The 21,485-nt window shown below is 44.2% G+C and overlaps 1 protein-coding gene across 1 annotated transcript in view; it reads left to right on the top strand.

Annotated features, from left to right (window-relative positions):
- The window catches only part of syne2b (spectrin repeat containing, nuclear envelope 2b), a 132,382-nt gene that overhangs the window by 41,383 nt on the left and 69,514 nt on the right, over positions 1-21,485 (top strand). The window contains exons 54-67 of the mRNA XM_069661679.1: positions 79-215; positions 865-994; positions 1,363-1,536; positions 1,657-1,744; positions 9,503-12,885; positions 13,501-13,740; positions 14,155-14,310; positions 14,661-14,902; positions 15,197-17,264; positions 17,744-18,078; positions 18,231-18,375; positions 18,527-18,727; positions 18,854-19,113; positions 19,574-19,733. Coding sequence (XP_069517780.1) covers positions 79-215; positions 865-994; positions 1,363-1,536; positions 1,657-1,744; positions 9,503-12,885; positions 13,501-13,740; positions 14,155-14,310; positions 14,661-14,902; positions 15,197-17,264; positions 17,744-18,078; positions 18,231-18,375; positions 18,527-18,727; positions 18,854-19,113; positions 19,574-19,733 — 7,719 coding nt within the window. The remainder of the gene's footprint in view (positions 1-78; positions 216-864; positions 995-1,362; positions 1,537-1,656; positions 1,745-9,502; positions 12,886-13,500; positions 13,741-14,154; positions 14,311-14,660; positions 14,903-15,196; positions 17,265-17,743; positions 18,079-18,230; positions 18,376-18,526; positions 18,728-18,853; positions 19,114-19,573; positions 19,734-21,485) is intronic.

Genomic DNA, 21,485 nt, shown 5'->3' with positions numbered 1-21,485 from the left:
AAACTTTCATGACAGTTTAGTTATTACTAAAAGGTAACTGAAAATAAAATGTACCTCTATGATGCTGTTGTCTTTTAGAATTGTGAGAAGTCGCTTGAAGATTTGGGTGTGAAAGTTCGCGACCTTGATAAGGAAGTGAAGGCTACACCAGCCACTGATGAGCTTTCAGCTGATATTATCACTGGGGTGGAGTCCTTATGCCAGCAACACGACAGGTACCGAATCACATGACTACTCTCTGTTGTAGCTGTCACATATAGATCACTAATAAACAATACAAGGGTGTTTTATAAAGACCTTGAACTTGTTACCCAAGTAATAACGCAGTCAGAACCAATGTTTTATACCACCAAACAGGAGAGAGATGACGTGCCACAAACCTGATATATTATATTATATTTATAGAACATGCAACAACATCTATCCACTTCACCTCTGGGTATTTTTAGACTGTATGAAGCCTACCTGAACAGATTCTACATGACAAGTTCTCAGCTGGCATCGCTCTATTTCTATTGAGCTTTTAATTATGTTTACATACAACCAACATGTCTCAGTAGGTCATCCTGCTCTCTATCAATAACATTGCAGTGTTCTCCTTATTTATAACCAGTTAAACATCCAAGATGACTTACTATCTAATGTCCGGTTTATAAAACTAAATAATCATTTAATATACATACTACATATCTTACTAATATAAATAGAACATCTCTGTTGTTATCTGGGGCACCAAAAAATACATACTGTTTTATGCTGAAAAAAATCCCAGTTTTTTAATTTTGTATCTCAACAAGTATGTTACATGCAGATGCCATGCACAATATTGTGTTTTCAATAAATGTGACTTGATTATGTCTACAGCCTGAAGTCTAGGCTGAGTGAGCATAAGGATACCTGCTCAGCAAACACAGCTCGCTGTCTGATGGACTGTCTTCACGGCCTGCAGGAGTGGAACCAAAGCAAACCGTTGGAGTCCAGTTCCTCTGTGCAGGTTTCTGTCTTTGATTTTTTTTTTCTAGGCATTTGTTAAAGCAACTATTTGTGCAATTTGATACATCTTTCTAGCTTTCTAGTACATCTTGTCTTGTAATGTTGTAAGTACATTTTGATTTTTTTTTATCTTTAGATTTTCTTATGTGACTAGACATTGGAAAGACAGGAACTATAATCAGGAAGAATTATGTCCTAAGATGGTTGACATTGAAAGAAAATAATTATTTAAGTTTTTTTTTAAGAATAGTTGAGGAGTTAATGGGTAAATGAAGAGTAACATTTCAACTCTATTGAGCATTTTTCAGTGTTTTATTTATGACTTTTCTTGACGACAGACGCTAACATTTTCGGTCCCCTTGATCTCAGGTGACATTAGAGGAAGGTGAAAAGTTGCAGGTCAACCTGCGGGACGCGCTTTCTCACCAGCAGTTTCTAACAGACTGTCTGATGCCGGAATTGTTTGAGAAACTGGAGAGAGATGGCTCAGAGACACTCAAAGAAGCAGTCACACAGAAGGCGTCTCTCAGCCAAAACTTGAAGGTATTTTAGTCAGAAAAAGATAATTATATGTAATTTGTGACTATTAAATATTGCATTTTAGATTTCAAAAATGTAAGTAACCCTGTATTAATTAATGCCTTTTGTTCCCTTTAATTTAAGAAACTTCAAGAGAAGAGTAAACAAAAGCAGCCTGGTGTTCTTCATGGTAAACCAGAGGAGACAAAAACATCTGTGGTGGCACCACCACGTAAAAACAAGCGCTCACCTGAGAAAAAACATGAAGTTAAACTACAGAAAAGCAGTTCTTTAACAGAAAAATCTACATCTTTTGAGGATGAATTGCCAGTTTCAGCTGAGCTGCATGCTGAGACCAAAACTACAATACCTGCTGTGACAGGAGTCGTGGAAGACACCAAAATTACTGGTGTGGAGCAAACCAGAATTGAAACAACAAAAAAGAAATCTGATAGTCCAACTATTTCTTCAGAACCTCTAAAGGCACAGTTCAAAAGTACAAAGCCAGATGTCAAAGCTGAGCCTGTTGAAGCTAAGAAAATTAAACCTGCTCTGGAGGAACGTGTACCAATCCAAAAGGTCAAGGAGCAGTCTGCACCTGGTGTTGGTGAGAAAACTACAATTGTACCATCAAGGAGAAAGTCCAAGCCTTCCACCACTGATACAGAGCCTGCACAGACTAAGGTGGAGCCTGCAATAGTGAAAAGTACTTCAACTCAAGGCTCACCAAAAAAATTGACAGGAACTGCTGCTGTAGAAGAAACAAAGAACGTAGCAAACCTTGTTCCGGATGTAGTAGAGCCATTCACTAGTGCACAGATCAAGGGCGACACTGAGAATGTGTCTGTCCTAACTTCAGCACCTCTTACACAAACAAATGCTGAGCGAACTAAGTCTGTACTAAAAGAGCAAGAACCAAAGGGTTCAAAAGTTTCTGCAACTTCAGAGCCAGTCGGTACCCAGAGTAAAACCACTGAATACAATGCAAAGCTTAAGGAAACTAAGAAAGAACCTGAGATTGGGAGAATTTCTTCCATTGAAAAGCCTGACAGTCAGATGCCTTTACTGAGTTCTAAGGAGCAAACTAAAGCAGGTGTTGTCAAAGAAACTAAAGATATACCATCCAGCAGGAAGGAAAGTAGTCTTGACATTTCCTCTGTTGAAAGACCTACAGGTCTAGTAAAGGAACCTGAGAAGTCTTCATCCTCAGAGTTTGTTTCTGTGCAGACCGAAACTGCCGTTTTGGAGCACAGTGAGATTTTACCACCCAAGCGAAAGTCCAAGACTATGAGTACAAAACTATCTCAGGCTGACCAGCAGGAAACACAGACGACTAAAGAACCAGGGAGTCAAATGTCTGCTTTGAGTCCAATGGAGGAAACTGAAACTGTTGTTATGGAAGAAACAAAGCTTGCACCAGCCAGAAGAAAGTCAAAGAGTGCTGAAATTACAACAAATGTCCAGCAAGTTAAAGATACTAACACAGAACCTGACGGCTTGAAGTCTTCAACCCCACAGAAGGTCACAGAACCAACTGAAACTAAGCTTTCTCCAACAAAAAGAAGCCCAAAGGGTCCAAAGCTGTCCCCAGAACATGTTACTAAGGAGGTGGCAGAGACTAAGCAAGACCCTGGGAGTCAGAAGCCTTCATTGAGCTCCAGAGCACCAACTGAAGCTGAAACAAAGAATATTGCAACAATTATTCTTGATGTATCAGAGTCAGTCATTACTCCCACAGTAACAACCGATCCTGAAGTTGTTCCAACCAGGAGAAAGTCAAAGAGTGCTGAAATTACAACAAATGTCCAGCAAGTTAAAGATACTAACACAGAACCTGATGGCTTGAAGTCTTCAACCCCACAGAAGGTCACAGAACCAACTGAAACTAAGCTTTCTCCAACAAAAAGAAGCCCAAAGGGTCCAAAGCTGTCCCCAGAACATGCTACTAAGGAGGTGGCAGAGACTAAGCAAGACCCTGGGAGTCAGAAGCCTTCATTGAGCTCCAGAGCACCAACTGAAGCTGAAACAAAGAATATTGCAACAATTATTCTAGATGTATCAGAGCCAGTCATTACTCCCCCAGTAACAACCGATCCTGAAGTTGTTCCAACCAGGAGAAAGTCAAAGAACCTTGGGGTTTCCACAGTTTCAGAGTCAATGTCTCCCCTTGGTAAAATTACTGGTGTTGAGCCTAAAGAAACAAAACAAGAGCCTAAAAATGATTCTAAACCCCAAGAGTTTGTTCAAGAGCAAGCCGAAGTTGCAGTTGTGGAACAAAGTAAGTTGATACCACCTAAGAGAAAGTCAAAGGGTTCTGAACTTCCTCATAAACTTTCTGACCCTGAGACACCCCAGACAAGAGAAGATGGTGAAGGTCCAAAATCTTCTTTGAGTCCTTCCACCACTCCAAGTTCAGTTACTCATGTTAGAACATCGGATGTAGAACCTGAACAAAAGTCCACTGCAGATGTGGTCACAGGACCAACTCAAAATACTGTTGTGGAAAAAGGTAAGCTTTCACCAACCAAAAGGAGGTCGAAGGAACTGAAATTTCCCCCAGAACTTGGTACCACAGAGCTCACAAAGACCAATGAAGAGCCTGACAGTCAGAAGCTATCTTCAACTCCAGAGGTGGCCAAAGCAATAACTGAAATAACTTTTGTGGAAACGGGAAATCTTTCACCGACAAAAATGATGTCAATGGGTCTTAAGCTTTCTCAAAAGGAGGAAACACTGGAAATGGAAAGGCCTGAGAGTCAGAGAACTAAGGCTGCTGTTGTGGAAGGAACAAAGGTTATACCGATCAGGAGGAAGTCAAAGGAAGACCCTGATAGTCAAAAGCCATCTCTACCTAAAGGCACAGTCAAAGGACGAACTGAAATCACTGAAAGTACTGTTGCAGAAAGAGGAACTCTTTCACCTACCAAAGAACAATCCAAGAGTCTTGAATTCTCCCCAGAATTTGCTACAACAGAGCTGACAAAGACCAAGAAAGAGACGTCTTTAACTCCACAGGTGGTCACAACACCGACTGAAATTATTGAAAGTGCTGTTGTGGAAAAAGGTAAACTTTCCCCAACCAAAAGGAGGTCAAAGGAACTGAAACTTTCCTCAGAACCTTCTACAACAGAGCCAGCAAAGACCAAGATAGAGCCTGACAGTCAGAGGCCATCTTTAACTCAAGGGGGGGTGACAGCACAGGCTGAAAAAACAGTTGAGGAAAAAGGAAAACTTTCACCTACAAAAGGAAAATCCAAAGGTCTTGAAGAAACAAAGATTGTACCGATCAGGAGGAAGTCAAAGGAAGACCCTGACAGTCAGAAGCCATCTCTACCTCAAGGCACAGTCAAAGGACGAACTGAAATCACTGAAAGTACTGTTGCAGAAAAAGGAACGCTTTCACCTACCAAAGAACAATCCAAGAGTCTTGAACTCTCCCCAGAAGTTGCTACAACAGAGCTGACAAAGACCAAGAAAGAGACGTCTTTAACTCCACAGGTGGTCACAAGACCTACTGAAATTGTTGAAAGTACTGTTGTGGAAAAAGGTAAACTTTCCCCAACCAAAAGGAGGTCAAAGGAACTGAAACTTTCCTCAGAACTTGCTACAACAGAGCCAGCAAAGACCAAGACAGAGCCTGACAGTCGGAGGCCAACTTCAACTCCAGGGGTGGTGACAGCACAGGCTGAAAAAACAGTTGAAGAAAAAGGAAAACTTTCACCTACAAAAGGAAAGTCCAAGGATTTGACGCTGACAAAGACCAAGGAAGAGGCTAAGAGTCAGATGCCATCTTCATCTCCAGGGGTGGTCCCAACTGAATCATCACCAACTGAAATTTCTGAAGCCGCTGTTGTTAGAAAAGGAACGCTTTCACCTACCAAAGAACAATCCAAGAGTCTTGAATTCTCCCCAGAATTTGCTACAACAGAGCTGACAAAGACCAAGGAAAAGACATCTTTAACTCCACAGGTGGTCACAACACCGACTGAAATGATTGAAAGTGCTGTTGTGGAAAAAGGTAAACTTTCCCCAACCAAAAGGAGGTCAAAGGAACTGAAATTTTCCTCACAACTTGCTACAACAGAGCCAGCAAAGACCAAGATAGAGCCTGACAGTCAGAGGCCATCTTCAACTCAAGGGGGGGTGACAGCACAGGCTGAAAAAACAGTTGAGGAAAAGGGAAACCTTTCACCTATAAAAGGAAAATCCAAAGGTCTTGAAGAAACAAAGATTGTACCGATCAGGAGGAAGTCAAAGGAAGACCCTGACAGTCAGAAGCCATCTCTACCGCAAGGCACAGTCAAAGGACGAACTGAAATCACTGAAAGTACTGTTGCAGAAAAAGGCACGCCTTCACCAACCAAAGAACAATCCAAGAGTCTTGAACTCTCCCCAGAATTTGCTACAACAGAGCTGACAAAGACCAAGAAAGAGACATCTTTAACTCAAAAGGTGGTCACAAGACCGACTGAAATTGTTGAAAGTACTGTCATGGAAAAAGGTAAACTTTCCCCAACCAAAAGGAGGTCAAAGGAACTGAAACTTTCCTCAGAGCTTGCTACAACAGAGCCAGCAAAGACCAAGATAGAGCCTGACAGTCAGAGGCCATCTTCAACTCAAGGGGGGGTGACAGCACAGGCTGAAAAAACAGTTGAGGAAAAAGGAAACCTTTCACCTACAAAAGGAAAGTCCAAAGGTATTGAAGAAACAAAGGTTGTACCGATCAGGAGGAAGTCAAAGGAAGACCCTGACAGTCAGAAGCAATCTCTACCTCAAGGCACAGTCAAAGGAAGAACTGAAATCACTGAAAGTACTGTTGCAGAAAAAGGAACGCCTTCACCTACCAAAGAACAATCCAAGAGTCTTGAATTCTCCCCAGAATTTGCTACAACAGAGCTGACAAAGACCAAGAAAGAGACGTCTTTAACTCCACAGGTGGTCACAACACCGACTGAAATTATTGAAAGTGCTGTTGTGGAAAAAGGTAAACTTTCCCCAACCAAAAGGAGGTCAAAGGAACTGAAACTTTCCTCAGAGCTTGCTACAACAGAGCCAGCAAAGACCAAGACAGAGCCTGACAGTCAGAGGCCATCTTCAACTCAAGGGGGGGTGACAGCACAGGCTGAAAAAACAGTTGAGGAAAAAGGAAAACTTTCACCTACAAAAGGAAAATCCAAAGGTCTTGAAGAAACAAAGATTGCACCGATCAGGAGGAAGTCAAAGGAAGACCCTGACAGTCAGAAGCAATCTCTACCTCAAGGCACAGTCAAAGGACGAACTGAAATCACTGAAAGTACTGTTGCAGAAAAAGGCACGCCTTCACCAACCAAAGAACAATCCAAGAGTCTTGAACTCTCCCCAGAATTTGCTACAACAGAGCTGACAAAGACCAAGAAACAGACATCTTTAACTCCACAGGTGGTCACAACACCGACTGAAATTATTGAAAGTACTGTTGTGGAAAAAGGTAAACTTTCCCCAACCAAAAGGAGGTCAAAGGAACTGAAACTTTCTTCAGAACTTGCTACAACAGAGCCAGCAAAGACCAAGATAGAGCCTGACAGTCAGCGGCCATCTTCAACTCCAGGGGTGGTGACAGCACAGGCTGAAAAAACAGTTGAGGAAAAAGGAAAACTTTCACCTACAAAAGGAAAGTCCAAAGGTCTTGAAGAAACAAAGGTTATACCGATCAGGAGGAAGTCAAAGGAAGACCCTGACAGTCAGAAGCAATCTCTCCCTCAAGGCACAGTCAAAGGACGAACTGAAATCACTGAAAGTACTGTTGCAGAAAAAGGAACGCCTTCACCTACCAAAGAACAATCCAAGAGTCTTGAATTCTCCCCAGAAGTTGCTACAACAGAGCTGACAAAGACCAAGAAAGAGACGTCTTTAACTCCACAGGTGATCACAAGACCGACTGAAGTGATTGAAAGTACTGTTGTGGAAAAAGGTAAACTTTCCCCAACCAAAAGGAGGTCAAAGGAACTGAAACTTTCCTCAGAACTTGCTACAACAGAGCCAGCAAAGACCAAGATAGAGCCTGACAGTCGGAGGCCATCTTCAACTCCAGGGGTGGTGACAGCACAGGCTGAAAAAACTGTTGAAGAAAAAGGAAAACTTTCACCTACAAAAGGAAAGTCCAAGGATTTGACGCTGACAAAGACCAAGGAAGAGGCTAAGAGTCAGATGCCATCTTCATCTCCAGGGGTGGTCCCATCACCAACTGAAATTTCTGAAGCCACTGTTGTTAGAAAAGGAAAGCTTTCACCTACCCAAGGAAAGTCAAAGAGTCTTGATCTTTCCCCAGAGCTTGCTGACACTCAAAAGCCATCTTCAAGTCAAGAGGTGGTCAAATCACCAACTGAAATTACTGAAACTGTTATGAGAAAAGGTAAACTTTCCCCAACCAAAAGCATGTCAAAGGGTCTGAAACCTTCTCCGGAATTTGCTACCACACAGCAGACAAAAACAAAGGAAGAGCCTGGCAATCTAAAGCCATTTTTAACTCAAGAGGTTGCCACAGCGCCAACTGAAATTACTGTTGAGGACAAAGGAAAGCCTTCAACTACCAAAGATCAGTCAAAGAGCCTGAAACCATCCTCAGAACTTTCTACAACAGAGCTTTTGATCCTCAAGAAAGAACCTGACAGTCAGACGTCATCAGTGATTTCCAGAGAACAAACTGAGACTACTATTTTTAAGGAATTTACCGCACCAGCCAGAAAGAAGTCTAAGAGTCTTGATGTTTCCTCAGGTGTAGAGCCAGTTTCTACTCTTGGTGGAAGGAATGTCGAGTCTAAGGAAGAACATGTGGTAACAGCACCAACTGAAATTACTGTTGTTGAAAAAGGAAAGCTTTCTCCAACCAAAAAAGAGTCGAAGAGCCAACCTCAAATCAAGGATGCTGATAAATTAAGTGTTGCTCAAAAAGTTGAACCTGCTGAGGAGAGACAAACTACTCTTGAGAAGGTCAGTCCAGAGAGTAAGAAGCTAACTCTTGAGGTTAGTGCAACCATTCAGGAGCTCCCAGGAAAGAAAGTAGCCACATTCATTCTGGACACGCCTGACAGTTTTGTACAGACAGCTGATACTAAGCCATGGATCAGTGGTCAGAGTAAACCTATTCAGCCTCCTGTGTCGGAAAAGGCTGATATCACATTTGTGCAACCATCTCAGAAAGTGGATACCAAACCTCTTCTTTCTGGGTTAAAAGATAAGTCTGTAAAAGTGGAGGAAATCCAGATAGAACCTGAAGTGCGTATCCTACAACTAGATATACCAGCTGGTCAGGGGCAGGAGGAAGACACATCTGTCCCTAAAGCAAAAGAGGCAGGGATAGACATTGTTAAAACACAAATCGAATGTAAAAGACCAGAATACAAAGGTAGCGCAATTACTGATGTCATGCCAGAGAAAGCTGCAGTTCAGGTGGCTAAGATAAAGGTGCAAGAAAGCAAAGCTGGAAGTCAAGACAACGCACCCGTGAGGGACTCTGCTCAGCCCACTTCTCCTGCTTCAAAATCATTGCAATCAGATGAGAAAGAGACGGAATTCATAGAAATAGGATTGTATGAGAGAGGCATTGTAAAACCAAGCCAACAAGCGAAAACAGAGGAACATGCAGTCAAACAAGAGCATCCTGAAGTGTCAGTGCATGGTATGCATGATGAACCCTTGTGCCTTGATAAAAACGGCAAAGTGGTTAGGATGGAAAAAATTCACATGGGGCCTGAAGTGCGTATCCTACAACTAGATATAATGACCGGTCTGGATGAGGAAAACACATCTGTCACGACAGCAAAAGAGCCTAAAACGGATATAGTTCAAACAAGTATCCAGAGCACAAGAGAACCAGAAAACAAAGAGAAGACTGCTCCTGGTGTTAAGCTTGATAAGGCTGCTGTTACAACAAGAGTGGAAGTAAAACAAATCTCCACCGAGAAGCCAGAGAATGTGGCTCAAGGTGACTCCACTCAACCGACCTCTGCAGCTTTTGCAGCCGTGCAGCCAAGTAAAGTGGAGACAACAGTTTCAGGATTAAGCTTATCTGAGCAGGACACTATCAAACCAAGTGAAACAGCGATTAAGCTGGAGCTCAAGAAAACCACACAGGGAGGACCCAAAAAGGTCACGGATCCTGGTGTTAAGCTTGATAAGGCTGCTGTTACAACAAGAGTAGAAGTAAAACAAATGTCTACCGAGAAGCCAGAGAATGTGGCTCAAGGTGACTCCACTCAACCGACCTCTGCAGCTTTTGCAGCCGTGCAGCCAAGTAAAGTGGGGACAACAGTTTCGGGAATAAGATCATCTGAGCAGGACACTATCAAACCAAGTGAAACATTGTTTAAGAAAGCCTCACAGGAAAGGCCCAAAAAGGTCACGGATCCTGGTGTTAAGCTTGATAAGGCTGCTGTGACAACAAGAGTGGAAGTAAAACAAATCTCCACCGAGAAGCCAGAGAATGTGGCTCAAGGTGACTCCACTCAACCGACCTCAAGATCATCTGAGCAGGACACTATCAAACCAAGTGAAACAGTGTTTGAGCTGGAGCTCATGAAAGCCTCAAAGGAAAGACCCAAAAGGGTCACGGATCCTGGTGTTAAGCTTGATAAGGCTGCTGTGACAACAAGAGTGGAAGTAAAACAAATCTCCACCGAGAAGCCAGAGAATGTGGCTCAAGGTGACTCCACTCAACCGACCTCAAGATCATCTGAGCAGGACACTATCAAACCAAGTGAAACAGCGATTAAGCTAGAACTCAAGAAAACCACACAGGGAGAACCCCAAAAGGTCATGGATCCTGATGCACAGGAACTGCATGCCAAAGTGTCGATGCATGGTACGCATGAGGAACCTATGTGCCTGGATGAAAACGGCAAAATGGTGAGGATGGAAAAAATTCACATGGGACCTGAAGTGAGCATCCTACAACAAGATCGAATGACCGGTCTTGAGGAGAAGAAAAACATATCTGTCACAACAGTGCAAGGACCCAGAATGGATATAGTTCAAACAAGTATTCAGAGCGTAAAGGAACCAGAAAAAGAGAAGACTGCTCCTGGTGTTAAGCTTGATAAGGCTGCTGTTACAACAAGAGTAGAAGTAAAACAAATCTCCACTGAGAAGCCAGATAATGTGGCTCAAGGTGACTCCACTCAGCCGACCTCTGTTGCTTTTGCAGCCGTGCAGCCAAGTAAAGCGGGGACAACAGTTTCAGGAATAGGGTTATCTGAGCAGGACACTATCAAACCAAGTGAAACAGTGTTTGAGCTGGAGCTCAAGAAAGCCTCACAGGAAAGACCCAAAAAGGTCACGGATCCTGGTGTTAAGCTTGATAAGGCTGCTGTTACAACAAGAGTGGAAGTAAAACAAATCTGCACTGAAAAGCCAGAGAATGTGGCTCAAGGTGACTCAGGTGACGGCAAAATGGTGAGGATGGAAAAAATTCACATGGGACCGGATGTTAGCATCCTACAACAAGGTAGAATGACAGGTCTTGAGGAGAAGAAAAACATATCTGTTACAACAGCGCAAGAACCTAGAACGGATATAGTTCAAACAAGTATTCAGAGCGTAAAGGAACCAGAAAAAGAGAAGACTACTCCTGGTGTTAAGCTTGATAAGGCTGCTGTTACAACAAGAGTAGAAGTAAAACAAATCTCCACTGAGAAGCCAGAGAATGTGGCTCAAGGTGACTCCACTCAATCCACCTCTGTTGCTTTTGCAGCCATGCAGCCAAGTAGAGCGGAGATAACAGTTTCAGGAATAAGCTCATCTGAGCAGGAAACTATCAAACCAAGTGAAACAGCGATTAAGCTGGAGCTCAAGAAAACCACACAGGGAGGACCCAAAAAGGTCACGGATCCTGGTGTTAAGCTTGATAAGGCTGCTGTGACAACAAGAGTGGAAGTAAAACAAATCTCCACCGAGAAGCCAGAGAATGTGGTTCAAGGTGACTCCACTCAACCGACCTCTGCAGCTTTTGCAGCCACGCAGCCAAGTAAAGTGGAGACAGCAGTTTCAGGAATAAGCTTACCTGAGCAGGACACTATCAAACCAAGTGAAACAGCGTTTGAGCTGGAGCTCATGAAAGCCTCCCAGGAAAGACCCCAAAAGGTCACGGATCCTGGTGTTAAGCTTGATAAGGCTGCTGTTACAACAAGAGTAGAAGTAAAACAAATCTGCACTGAAAAGCCAGAGAATGTGGCTCAAGGTGACTCCACTCAACCGACCTCTGTTGCTTTTGCAGCCACGCAGCCAAGTAAAGCGGAGACAACAGTTTCAGGAATAAGCTCATCTGAGCAGAACATTATCAAACCAAGTGAAACAGCAATTAAGCTGGAGCTCATTAAACCATCACAGGAAAGACCCAAAAAGGTCATGGATCCTGATGTACAACAACCACATGCCAAAGTGTCAACAAAAGATGTGCCTGGTGCACCTCAGGGTCAAGTTGAGAAGTCTGTTAGGGCTGAGAAAATCCCCAAACAAGCTGAAGTGTCCACTTCCCAACCAGATACACAGGCCACTATGAAGGAGCAGGACATCTCTACTGTTACGATAGCAAAGGCACCAAGGATGAATATAGATTCAAGTATCCAGAGTGAAAAAGTGCCAGAAAATAAGGACGTGACTTTAGTTGACATTCAGCTAGACAAGTCTGCCGACAAGGCGCTGTTGGTCCAAGTGAAGACCCAGGAACAGGTTCCTAAAGTGTTGACACATGTCGTGTGTGATGCACCTGCGATCAGCACAAAGAGCATTAATGAAAAGTCTGTCGGTGTGGAGAAAATCCAAAAGGGAGCTGAAGTGCCTGCTTTAAGCTTATCTGAACAAGAGAAATTGAAACCAAGCCAAACTGTGTCTCAGCTGAAAGAGGTCAAGGTTCAAGGTGTTGGTGATAAACAAGCCAAAGTGTCACCAGGTGATGTGCATGATGTACCCAAAAGCCTTGACGAAAAGTCTGTTAAAAAAGGAGAAATCCCTATGAGTGTACATGAATACCAAACTGTCACAATAGAAAAGGAACCAAGGAAGCCATCAAGTAATCAGTCTGAGGCAGTTAAAGAAAGCAAGGATGTGACGACCACTGATGTTCAGCCTGACAAGTCTGCAGTAAAGATCACTGGGGTAGAAGTTCAAGGAAGCTTTACTGAATCCCTGCCTGAACCCAGTTTGGTCGCCAGAGCCCAAACGGAGAGACACACAACAGATGCAAAGGAAAAGAATGAAGAAGAAATGAGGGAGGGGAAGAAGAGGACAACTCAGGAAGGGAGAAAGGAAAAGGTGGACAAAGTGGAATACCAAAATGTCCCAATGGCCATGACAACCACCACTGGTGAAATGAGGCTTCAGAGCATGGATTCAACTCAGGTAAGACATTGGCGGCACCAGCCTGCTGTTTTATTCCGCATGCATGGAACTGCTTTGCACTGGTTTACCATCAGTAGTCAGTTCAAGATCGCAGAATACCTTTGAAACCGAGATGGAAGATACGATTACACATTCAAAGACAAGTTCAGTCGACAGAGGGAGAGAACGTTAGAGAGAAAACAATAACCAATGATAAAGAGTAGTTTTTTTGCTCCAGGGAAGTCACATCCATACATCTGCTATTATGCTCGGTCTGAAACTTGTTTGCACTTGCTTCCTGACTCATCAAAGTACATTTAGTGCTTCTGTCAAAACTCGCAATGATCCGAAAGTTCTTAAAGCGGTTCAAGTGGCATTAGAAGCTAGATTGTATCAGCATTACATTTTAGAGCAAAGAAAACAAGCCGAGACTTTATACCTGCGCTGTTACAGGTGTCAGTGCCTCAGGGTAGGAATATGACATATATATATATATATACAAGTCAAAAGCAATAAGGCATATGAGATAAGATAGACCAGTTTTACAGAGAGAGATGTTTTCTTTGCTCAAACAAAACAGTTGTATGTGTGAATTTTACTTGCATTAATACTAGTGTTTTGCACTCACAATGGAAGCAGGTGTACAAGACTGACAAGGTATCCCCAACGTCACTGCAGGCAGTTCAAAAATCTTCAACTGCCATTGCCTGGGGTGGTGTAACCCTAGTGGAAGGATTGCCTACCCAGGAAAAGAAAGCACAAGCTAAGGCAAGTGCTGTAAAGACTGAGGAACTACCAGAAGGATCTGCTGTGAGGAACATCTTTACAGAGATACAGCTATGCACAGGAACAGGACCGAGCAGTCCAGTCATTGAGGTACAACGATAACTGTGTGCCAAAGTGTGTTGTTTAGGCGGTATCAGCGCATACTGTCAGAATTTCTGGTTCGTGATTGTTGCATTGTTTTGGTTCTCTTACTTCCTTCCTGTTGCTCTCCACGATATATTGACAAATACACATTGAATCTGCAAGAAAATAGCAGTGTACTTCCTACTTAAGTTGTACTAACTTTCTCCTTAAGTTCCTACTTAAGCAGGAAGTAAGTACACTTCAACTAAAACGCACAGATTTCATGGAAACATCTGTTTTTTTATAGGCGCTAAATGGATCAAACAGACTAGGCCCCTTCTATTTTTTTAACGTGGCCAATCCTGGACCTCTCAAAAACCCATTTAATGCTTCATCAGGAATTTTGAAAATTAATGCCCTGATGTATCTCTGTATCCAAAGGGTAAAATACTGGAAGATGCTCCGGATGCTCTGCTCACATCCACCAGTGATCTGGACAGTCGTCTGAGCAGGCTGGTGTCTAAGGTCCTGAGCTACAAGAACCAACCGGCTGAGCTCGACCCAACGGCCATGGCCCAGCAGCTGGAGGAGGCTCAGGTGTGAATCAGTGTGATGGGGTGTATGACTCACTGGAGAAGTAATAAAAATAATTTATAGCGGCAGCTTGATTTGCAGATACGTGTTGTTGGACAGCAGATTGGAAAAACATCTTATTAATGCCTGCAGAGTTGTACATCTGTGATGCATGTCTGTACCAGTCTGTTCCAAAGGTGTATAAAGGATTGGCAGAACAAAACAAAGCTCTTAAGATCTGTAACTGTTGAAATAGACCACTCATGGTATTTCACTTGGTGTTTAGCAATATCAGATCGCAAATATAGCATTTGCAGTAAAACTACAGGCTTGAAATAATAGCCTCTGTCTTTATTTTTGCTTCCCGAGTACAGAAGTGCCGAGAGACAGCTCAGGAACAGTTGTCAATGCTCTCTCAACTGAGAGAAGCTGGTGCTGAGAACAGTGACACTCTGGAGCAGGTGGAGGATCAGTGGAGCACTGCTGTTCAGGATGCAGCAGCTGTCATCCAGAGTAAAGAGGCCCAGCTTCAGAAGGTGACTGATTACTGTTGCCAGACCAAAACAGCAGAGACCACGCTGGAGAGACTGACAGGAGAGATGGACGCCATGAGAATGTGAGTTATCGCCCTCGGCTTCGTTTGCGATTTAAGGTACTTTGCAATATGTGGCAAAGTGATAACGATGTGATCATATATGGACATTATTTTTACTCCAAATACTCTTAAACGCTAACAGCCATTATAGAAAACAAGACCAGACAAAGTCAAGCTTGAATTCAAGCCAAAATTAACGTCCCCTCAGGGGGTGAGACACCAGAACATTGGAAACAAAATTCAAATCACAACACCTCCCTCTTGTCGTCATACATCAAGTTCACAAATCATAGACATGAATCTTTTCTCTTTAAGGTCCCCAGAGGAGAGCAGCTCCAAAGAGGCAGAGCGGCTGAGCTCTTTACAAAGAAGTATGGAGGGGAGCAGAACAGTACTCGGGAATTTGCTCTTGACCTTCACCAAGTTATTCCCCCACCTCAGCCGGTCGGAGCAAGCAACTGCACAGACTGACCAGAAGAACCTGCAAGGGCAGTGGAGAGGCCTGGAAAGAGCTGTGGAGAGGTCTTTGTATCACACAAAGGTCCATTCTCAAGAGACCAGCAGCCTTCTGTCAGAGATATCACGTCTTCAGGAACATTTGGAGACAATCGGCAAAGACCTTAAAGCCAAGTGTCCTTCAGGCACACCATGGGATTGCAAGAAGGCCCAGCAGCTGATGGTGGCAAATGCTGAGGTTAAAGCTGCCCAGCAAAAATACCTTCACCTGCAGCAGCAGCTGGAGGCGCTACTTCTTTGCTCGCGTTGGGAGAAGGAAACAAAACAGATACAGCAGCAGCTTCACGGGGTCAAAGAACAACTCGGCCGCATGGAGGAACTAGTGTCCTCCCAAACCCAGAACAGCAGCAACCCAATCATGGAGAAAATCACCGTGGTGATGAGGGATGGCCTTGCCTGGGCGAAGCAGACAGAGAGTGACATTGAGGGAAGAAGCAAGAGAGTGGCTGTCTTGCCTGAGGAGGTGCACCAGCAGCTGAGAGACCTGAAGAAGCTGCAGTCTGAAGTCATGGCCAAACAGGGACAACTTGAGTCTCTGGTGGAGGAGGTGACAGAGCTCCTTCCGCAGTTAGACCAGGCTGAGGAGGTGCCCATGGTGCGCTCATCTCTGGAATCCCTTGAAGAACTCTCAAAGTCCACTACTGAGAAGCTAGCCAGGGCTGTCAGAGAGACGGAGTCAGGACTGCAGACCAGAGAGAAGCTGTCAGAGCAGATTGCTGACCTGGACTCCTGGGTTGTGGCTCATCTTCACAGAGAGGCCTCCAGGAGTGCAGATGAAGAGCTCAGAAGTCCCTCCGAGTTTGATCGCAGAGTTCGTCAGATCCAAGAAACCCTGGTTGAGGGGGAGAAGCAGTCCGCTGTCTGTGAGGCTCTTTTAATGAAGAGTAAAGACATTGCCTCTGAACTCAGCATCACAGAGAACTGTCAGCTTTTTGACAAGCTCACCAACCTCCAGGAGGACATCCAAGCCATTAGCAGCCATGAGAAGGCCAACAAAGAGGAGCTGGACAAACTTACCCAGACTGTAGAGTCGAGCAAGAAAAATCTGGTTGACACTGAAAAAAGTTTACGACAAATGGTAGTAGATCTAAATACACACAGGTTTCCCATCACGAGAGAGTCCCTGCAAGCTTTGGAGCCGATGAAACAAATGATTTTGGAGCACAAGTCCCAGGTTGACATTCTGCAACCGTGGATTCCCAAAGAAAAGACCAAGGAACTGTACTCAATCATTTCTGAACTTCACAGCAAAATGGTCAACCTGGAAACGAAAGCCAGAGATCACGAGGGATACTTGAACACGAGGCAGTGTGTGGAGGACCTCAAGGAGAGCGTTCAGGTGCAGGTCCATCAGACAAAGGACGACAGCAGGGGTCAGGAGGAGAAGTACAAAGTCTGTCAGACCCTTCTACTCCAGTTTCCTCTCATGAGGTACTTGTTGAGAGATGCTCATTTCAAACTCCAGACGATCTCTGATGACCTTTACCCCTCACAGCTGGGCACAGAGCGGCAGAGGCTGAAACAAAACGAGGACAGCAATGACACCGTGGAGATGACGCTCTACAACAACCTCAGCATCATAGAGTGGAACCTGCTGAAGGAACTGGACCTCAACTCAGTGAAAGAAACCACGAGAGCGTTCCTCCAGGAGACCCAGCAGGAGCTTCAGAAACGGCGCGCGTTGGAGCCAAATGATACAGAGATCGACTGCGAATACCGGAGACTCATATCTATGAAAAAGACTGTAGAGTCCAGGATGAGAGCTCTGGAGGTTCTGGAGCAAAAGAAGGGAAACAAACAAGGAAGTGGATCCAAAGATCTGATGCTCTTGAAGAAAGCAGTCCTCGGTGAATGTGACAGACAAATGGCAAGTTGCATTGTTCCTTTTGTTTGTTTTTCTTTCACTAATTTTAAGATGCCTTTTATGGGTTTGACGATTACTTGTTAAAAAGTTTAGACGATCAGCGAGGAGCATTTGAATGTTAATGTAATGTATCATTCTGTGTATGACAGCTTACAATGTCTTTGCCTTATTTGAATTTCATAGTAAAGTGACACCCACACATCCGATACTCAGCATGTTTTAACAAAGTCATTTTATTATTTGTGTGTCAGAGATGTGTCAGCACTGCTAGAACAGGTTTGGTTGGGCACAGTCAGAAGTATATCACACTTGTTACCAACCTTACTGTTTTATCTGAACCACCAACTTAGAACATAAGCTTTACAAAGTATGTGTTGTCTTTCAGAAGTTATATTAGACGAGTATTATATGGTCAAAAGTCCAAGACTGGAATGCTAACGCCTTAATATAGCGTGCAGTTAAGAACTTGTTGTATGTTTTAGGTGGACATCTCCAAAGCCAGAGAGTCTTTGAGAAGCTACACATGTGCTGTCAGACGAGCCATCCACTTCCTGAGGGACGTCGAGGTGTCTCTGCTGCCGCCGTACGGCTCTGCTGGCCTCTGCTCCGAAAGGGTGGAGGAGGCACAGCGGGCATTGGCTTCGCTGCAGCAGCAGTTCCAGACCCACGTGGAGCGGCTCCAGAGCCAGAATGCTCTGCATCCTTCCCTGTCCCCACAGAAGGTGGAGCAGCTCCAGGAGACTATCCTGAGCCAGCTCCTGGTGAGGATGTCCACCCTGCAGGCAAAGGGACATGTTCAACTGGAACGTCTTAGCAGGTAATAAGCTCATCGATTATGATTCCACAACTTTTTCAAAAAGTATTACAGATACTTATATGAGCAAAGAATATCCTGAAATACATTGTGTTATTATTATAGTATTTTTCTTCGTATGGAAGGATGTTAACAGAACATTTAATGTGTTACAGGTGTGCAGAAAATCACAGAAAATACACCAAGTGCCAAGATGAAATCATCAAGAGTTTGAAGAGTGCAGAGAAGCGCCTCTCGCAGTCCGTCCGTCAACAAGTCACCTGCCTCGCTGACTGCACCGACCAGCAAGCCAAGCTCCAAGTACGAATGAGACTTAACATCTATGAGGGGTCTATTTTTTTCACCCCTCTGTTACCTTTTTAAAGTTAAAGCCAAGGCAGAAAGTAGGACCAGTAAAACATTCCATATCTTTGCCTTTGAAGTTCCTTATCTTGACTCTCCCATCTTGCAGGCTCTGTCTGAGGAAGTGGAGTCGCTGCAGAGGCGCCTGGAGGAGCTGAAGGAGTGGTGCCCAGAGCAGAGCTGCTGCGGAGGCAGGGAGGCCACCGTGACTGCTCTCTGGAAACGGATAGCAAGACTACGTCGCTGCACGCTGTGGCTGACAACCCGGAGTAAACAGAGGGTTACGGAGTGGAGCGAAATCACCAACAGCGTGAGTAACACCACAGTCCAGTAAAAATACCTGGGAAGAAAACATTTTTAAGTAGCTCATATTTGCTCATATTACTTTTACTATAAGGTACAATTTGGACCAACTGTGTGTGTTCCCTCCATTCAGGTGGAGAAGGCCTCTACTGTCCTGAACCAGGTGGAGGCGGAGCTTCCTGATGGCTCCAAGGTGAAGGCCCCCACTGAGGAGCTTCAGGACCTGTTTCAGTCCTGGGAACAGTACCAGGACAGACTGGACTGTGAGCACAGAGCCCTGTCCGCACTGGAACTGCGCACAGCCAGGCTGCTGGCTGTCCCCGCCCACCTGGAGCAGGCTCCTCCCACTCCGATCTGTCAGAAGCTGCAGGGGATGCAGGGTCGATACGGCAGGTAAGATGGTCTTTAATGCTCATTAAACCATCATCCATGAAGTCCAACATTAAAAGCATTTTAGTGAAATTTGAGGTCTTGTTACTTTTCCGCCAATCTTTCTAGCACTTAACTTTTTTAAAGTTTCAATTTACAACATTTATTATTATCTCTGCTAAATTTGTGCTGTGTTTCCAAAGCAAATATTAGGCTGTTTAAATAAATAAAAACTCAATTACCCATAAGCCCCGCTGTGCTTGGATAAGTAATCAGTGGAAAGTGGGTCGGATATTCACTGTCGTGCCTCTGAGGCTCTGCAGTGTTTAAATACACGTACACTGACGGTACTTAAGCTGCCATGAGGCTCTGTGCTTCGACTCTGACACTGGATGTTTCTGCCAATGCAAACTCTCACATCGTGGATTTAAGGTGAAAGGGGACAAAGTTGTTGAATGGTTGTTCAAATTGTGTGTTTTCACAGTGTGAAGCAGAGGAGCATGGAGGGTCTGGAGGCGGCCAGGGTGGAGCTGGAGGACAGAGAAAAGGTTCGGGAGGAGCTGCAGGGCGTCAGGGTTTGGCTGGAGGCCGCAGATGGACTCCTGTCAGAGATGGAGCAGAGCGGCAGCACAGAGGAGCTTCAGGTGGGACTATCCCGTAAACTGGTGTTGATAAGGGTTACAACAAATCAGTGTTTGTTTTCCTTTGTCAAAATCCAAAAGAAAACGTTTTTTACAGTGCAGTGGAGTGGTTTTCAAATTATTTCTTATGAAACACTAAGAATGAGATGCTAGTGCTCCCATTGTTTGGGCATACATTCCATTTAACTCAATCACACACGTCCAAAAAGGCTCTGTGTGATCCATGCCCCCTCCGTCGCAAAAACAAAACACGTCTCTGCCATCGTTTAGTGGCGACTTGTTGAAACTTAGCGAGCTTGAAATGTAGTCATTAGCTGTAGTAACGTTAACGTTAGTAGTCAGTAGTGAGTTTGTAAAAATTACGCTGACAGTTACAGCTGGCTCGCGCACGTGAAGCGGTTGCCATAGGTTACACAGAATGATATGCATAGCGTCACCCCGTCCATTAACGAATTGGCTCCTTAGGTTTGTGACATCTCAAACCTGCCAATCTGAAAACGTGTTGTTCAGCCTGTCCTTGGTACACTGCAGTTTAAAAGCAGACAGGCCCAGACATGGAGATGACTGCTGATGTTGTCCCTGATATGTCTCGTAGCACATGAAGAACACCACATGGAGATGTTTACAACGTTAAACACTTGATTTACACTATTTAAAAACAAAGGTTACATGGTGGAACCACCGGTCAGGGTTTTGGTGATTCATAAAGTGACCTGTTGGATTAAAGCAAAGATAGACCCTCCGCCTTTAGACCAGAAACACTCTTTCTGTTGGAGCAGGAAAAACATTAAATTCGGTTCCATTTAGATTCAAAATGTTTGCCGTTTTCAATAAGCTAGTGACCCTCTGAGACCCTCTGAAGGACCCCTGTGTGTCTCCAGATTCCTCTGATCGTTAACAGCACAGCACAGTGAGCTTAGAGAGTGTGTGTCTCCCTCCGGCCAGTGGAGTGTAGATAATGTCTCTCTAATGAGACGGGACAGTTTCATCAGCTGAACTGAAAACACAATGATGACCTTGTGCTCACTGTAACAAATATTGTACGAAATGCTTTGCTATTTTTATGTATTAAACACACTTGTTAGCTTGGAATCTGCAGCCAAAAGACATTAAGGCAGTCTAATTAATATTTAAGAGTTGGTAGCCCCTGTTATTTATATGTTAATGATTCTATTGTGGCTCAGCTGGAAGCTAACTAACAAGTACTGTCAGTAAAGGCAGTAAAATCTGTTAAAAAAAAACATTCAACATGCTCCTGAGATGTGAAGATCTAAAGCTGTTTAAAGTTGTGATTAATGTAGAGAGGGAGAGAATGTAAACTATTGAAACGTCTGAATCTAACCGTCGTGTTGGCATCAGGCCCGGAGGCTGCTCGGTGTTCAGTGTTCACTTCTTCAAAAACCCGCAGAAGCACCTTTGTCCCCGAAACCTGAGCAGAGGCCAACATCTCCTCATCCACTCTCTCCTCACACACACACACACACACACACACACACACATCTCCCTTCCCCTTGCGGAGGGTCTGTACTGATAAAAGACCTAAACAAACCCCTCCATTACCCCTCATCTCCCCCCCCATCACTCCGCTACCCTCACCCCTCCTCTCATAGCAGACACCTTTTGTTCTGAGCTGTAAGTGGATCTTCCAGGTGGCCTTTGTGGCCGAGTCATTCCACGGACACACACACGTATCTACCCCTATACTTGTGAGGACTCTCCATGACATAAAGCATTTTCTCGTTCCTAACCTGAATG

Source organism: Semicossyphus pulcher, unplaced genomic scaffold (genome assembly GCF_022749685.1).
Source record: "Semicossyphus pulcher isolate SPU_LCO1_2020_fin unplaced genomic scaffold, fSemPul1.0.p SCAF_14, whole genome shotgun sequence".
Lineage (NCBI taxonomy): Eukaryota > Metazoa > Chordata > Actinopteri > Labriformes > Labridae > Semicossyphus > Semicossyphus pulcher.
This window is presented reverse-complemented; position numbering and strand designations above follow the sequence as displayed.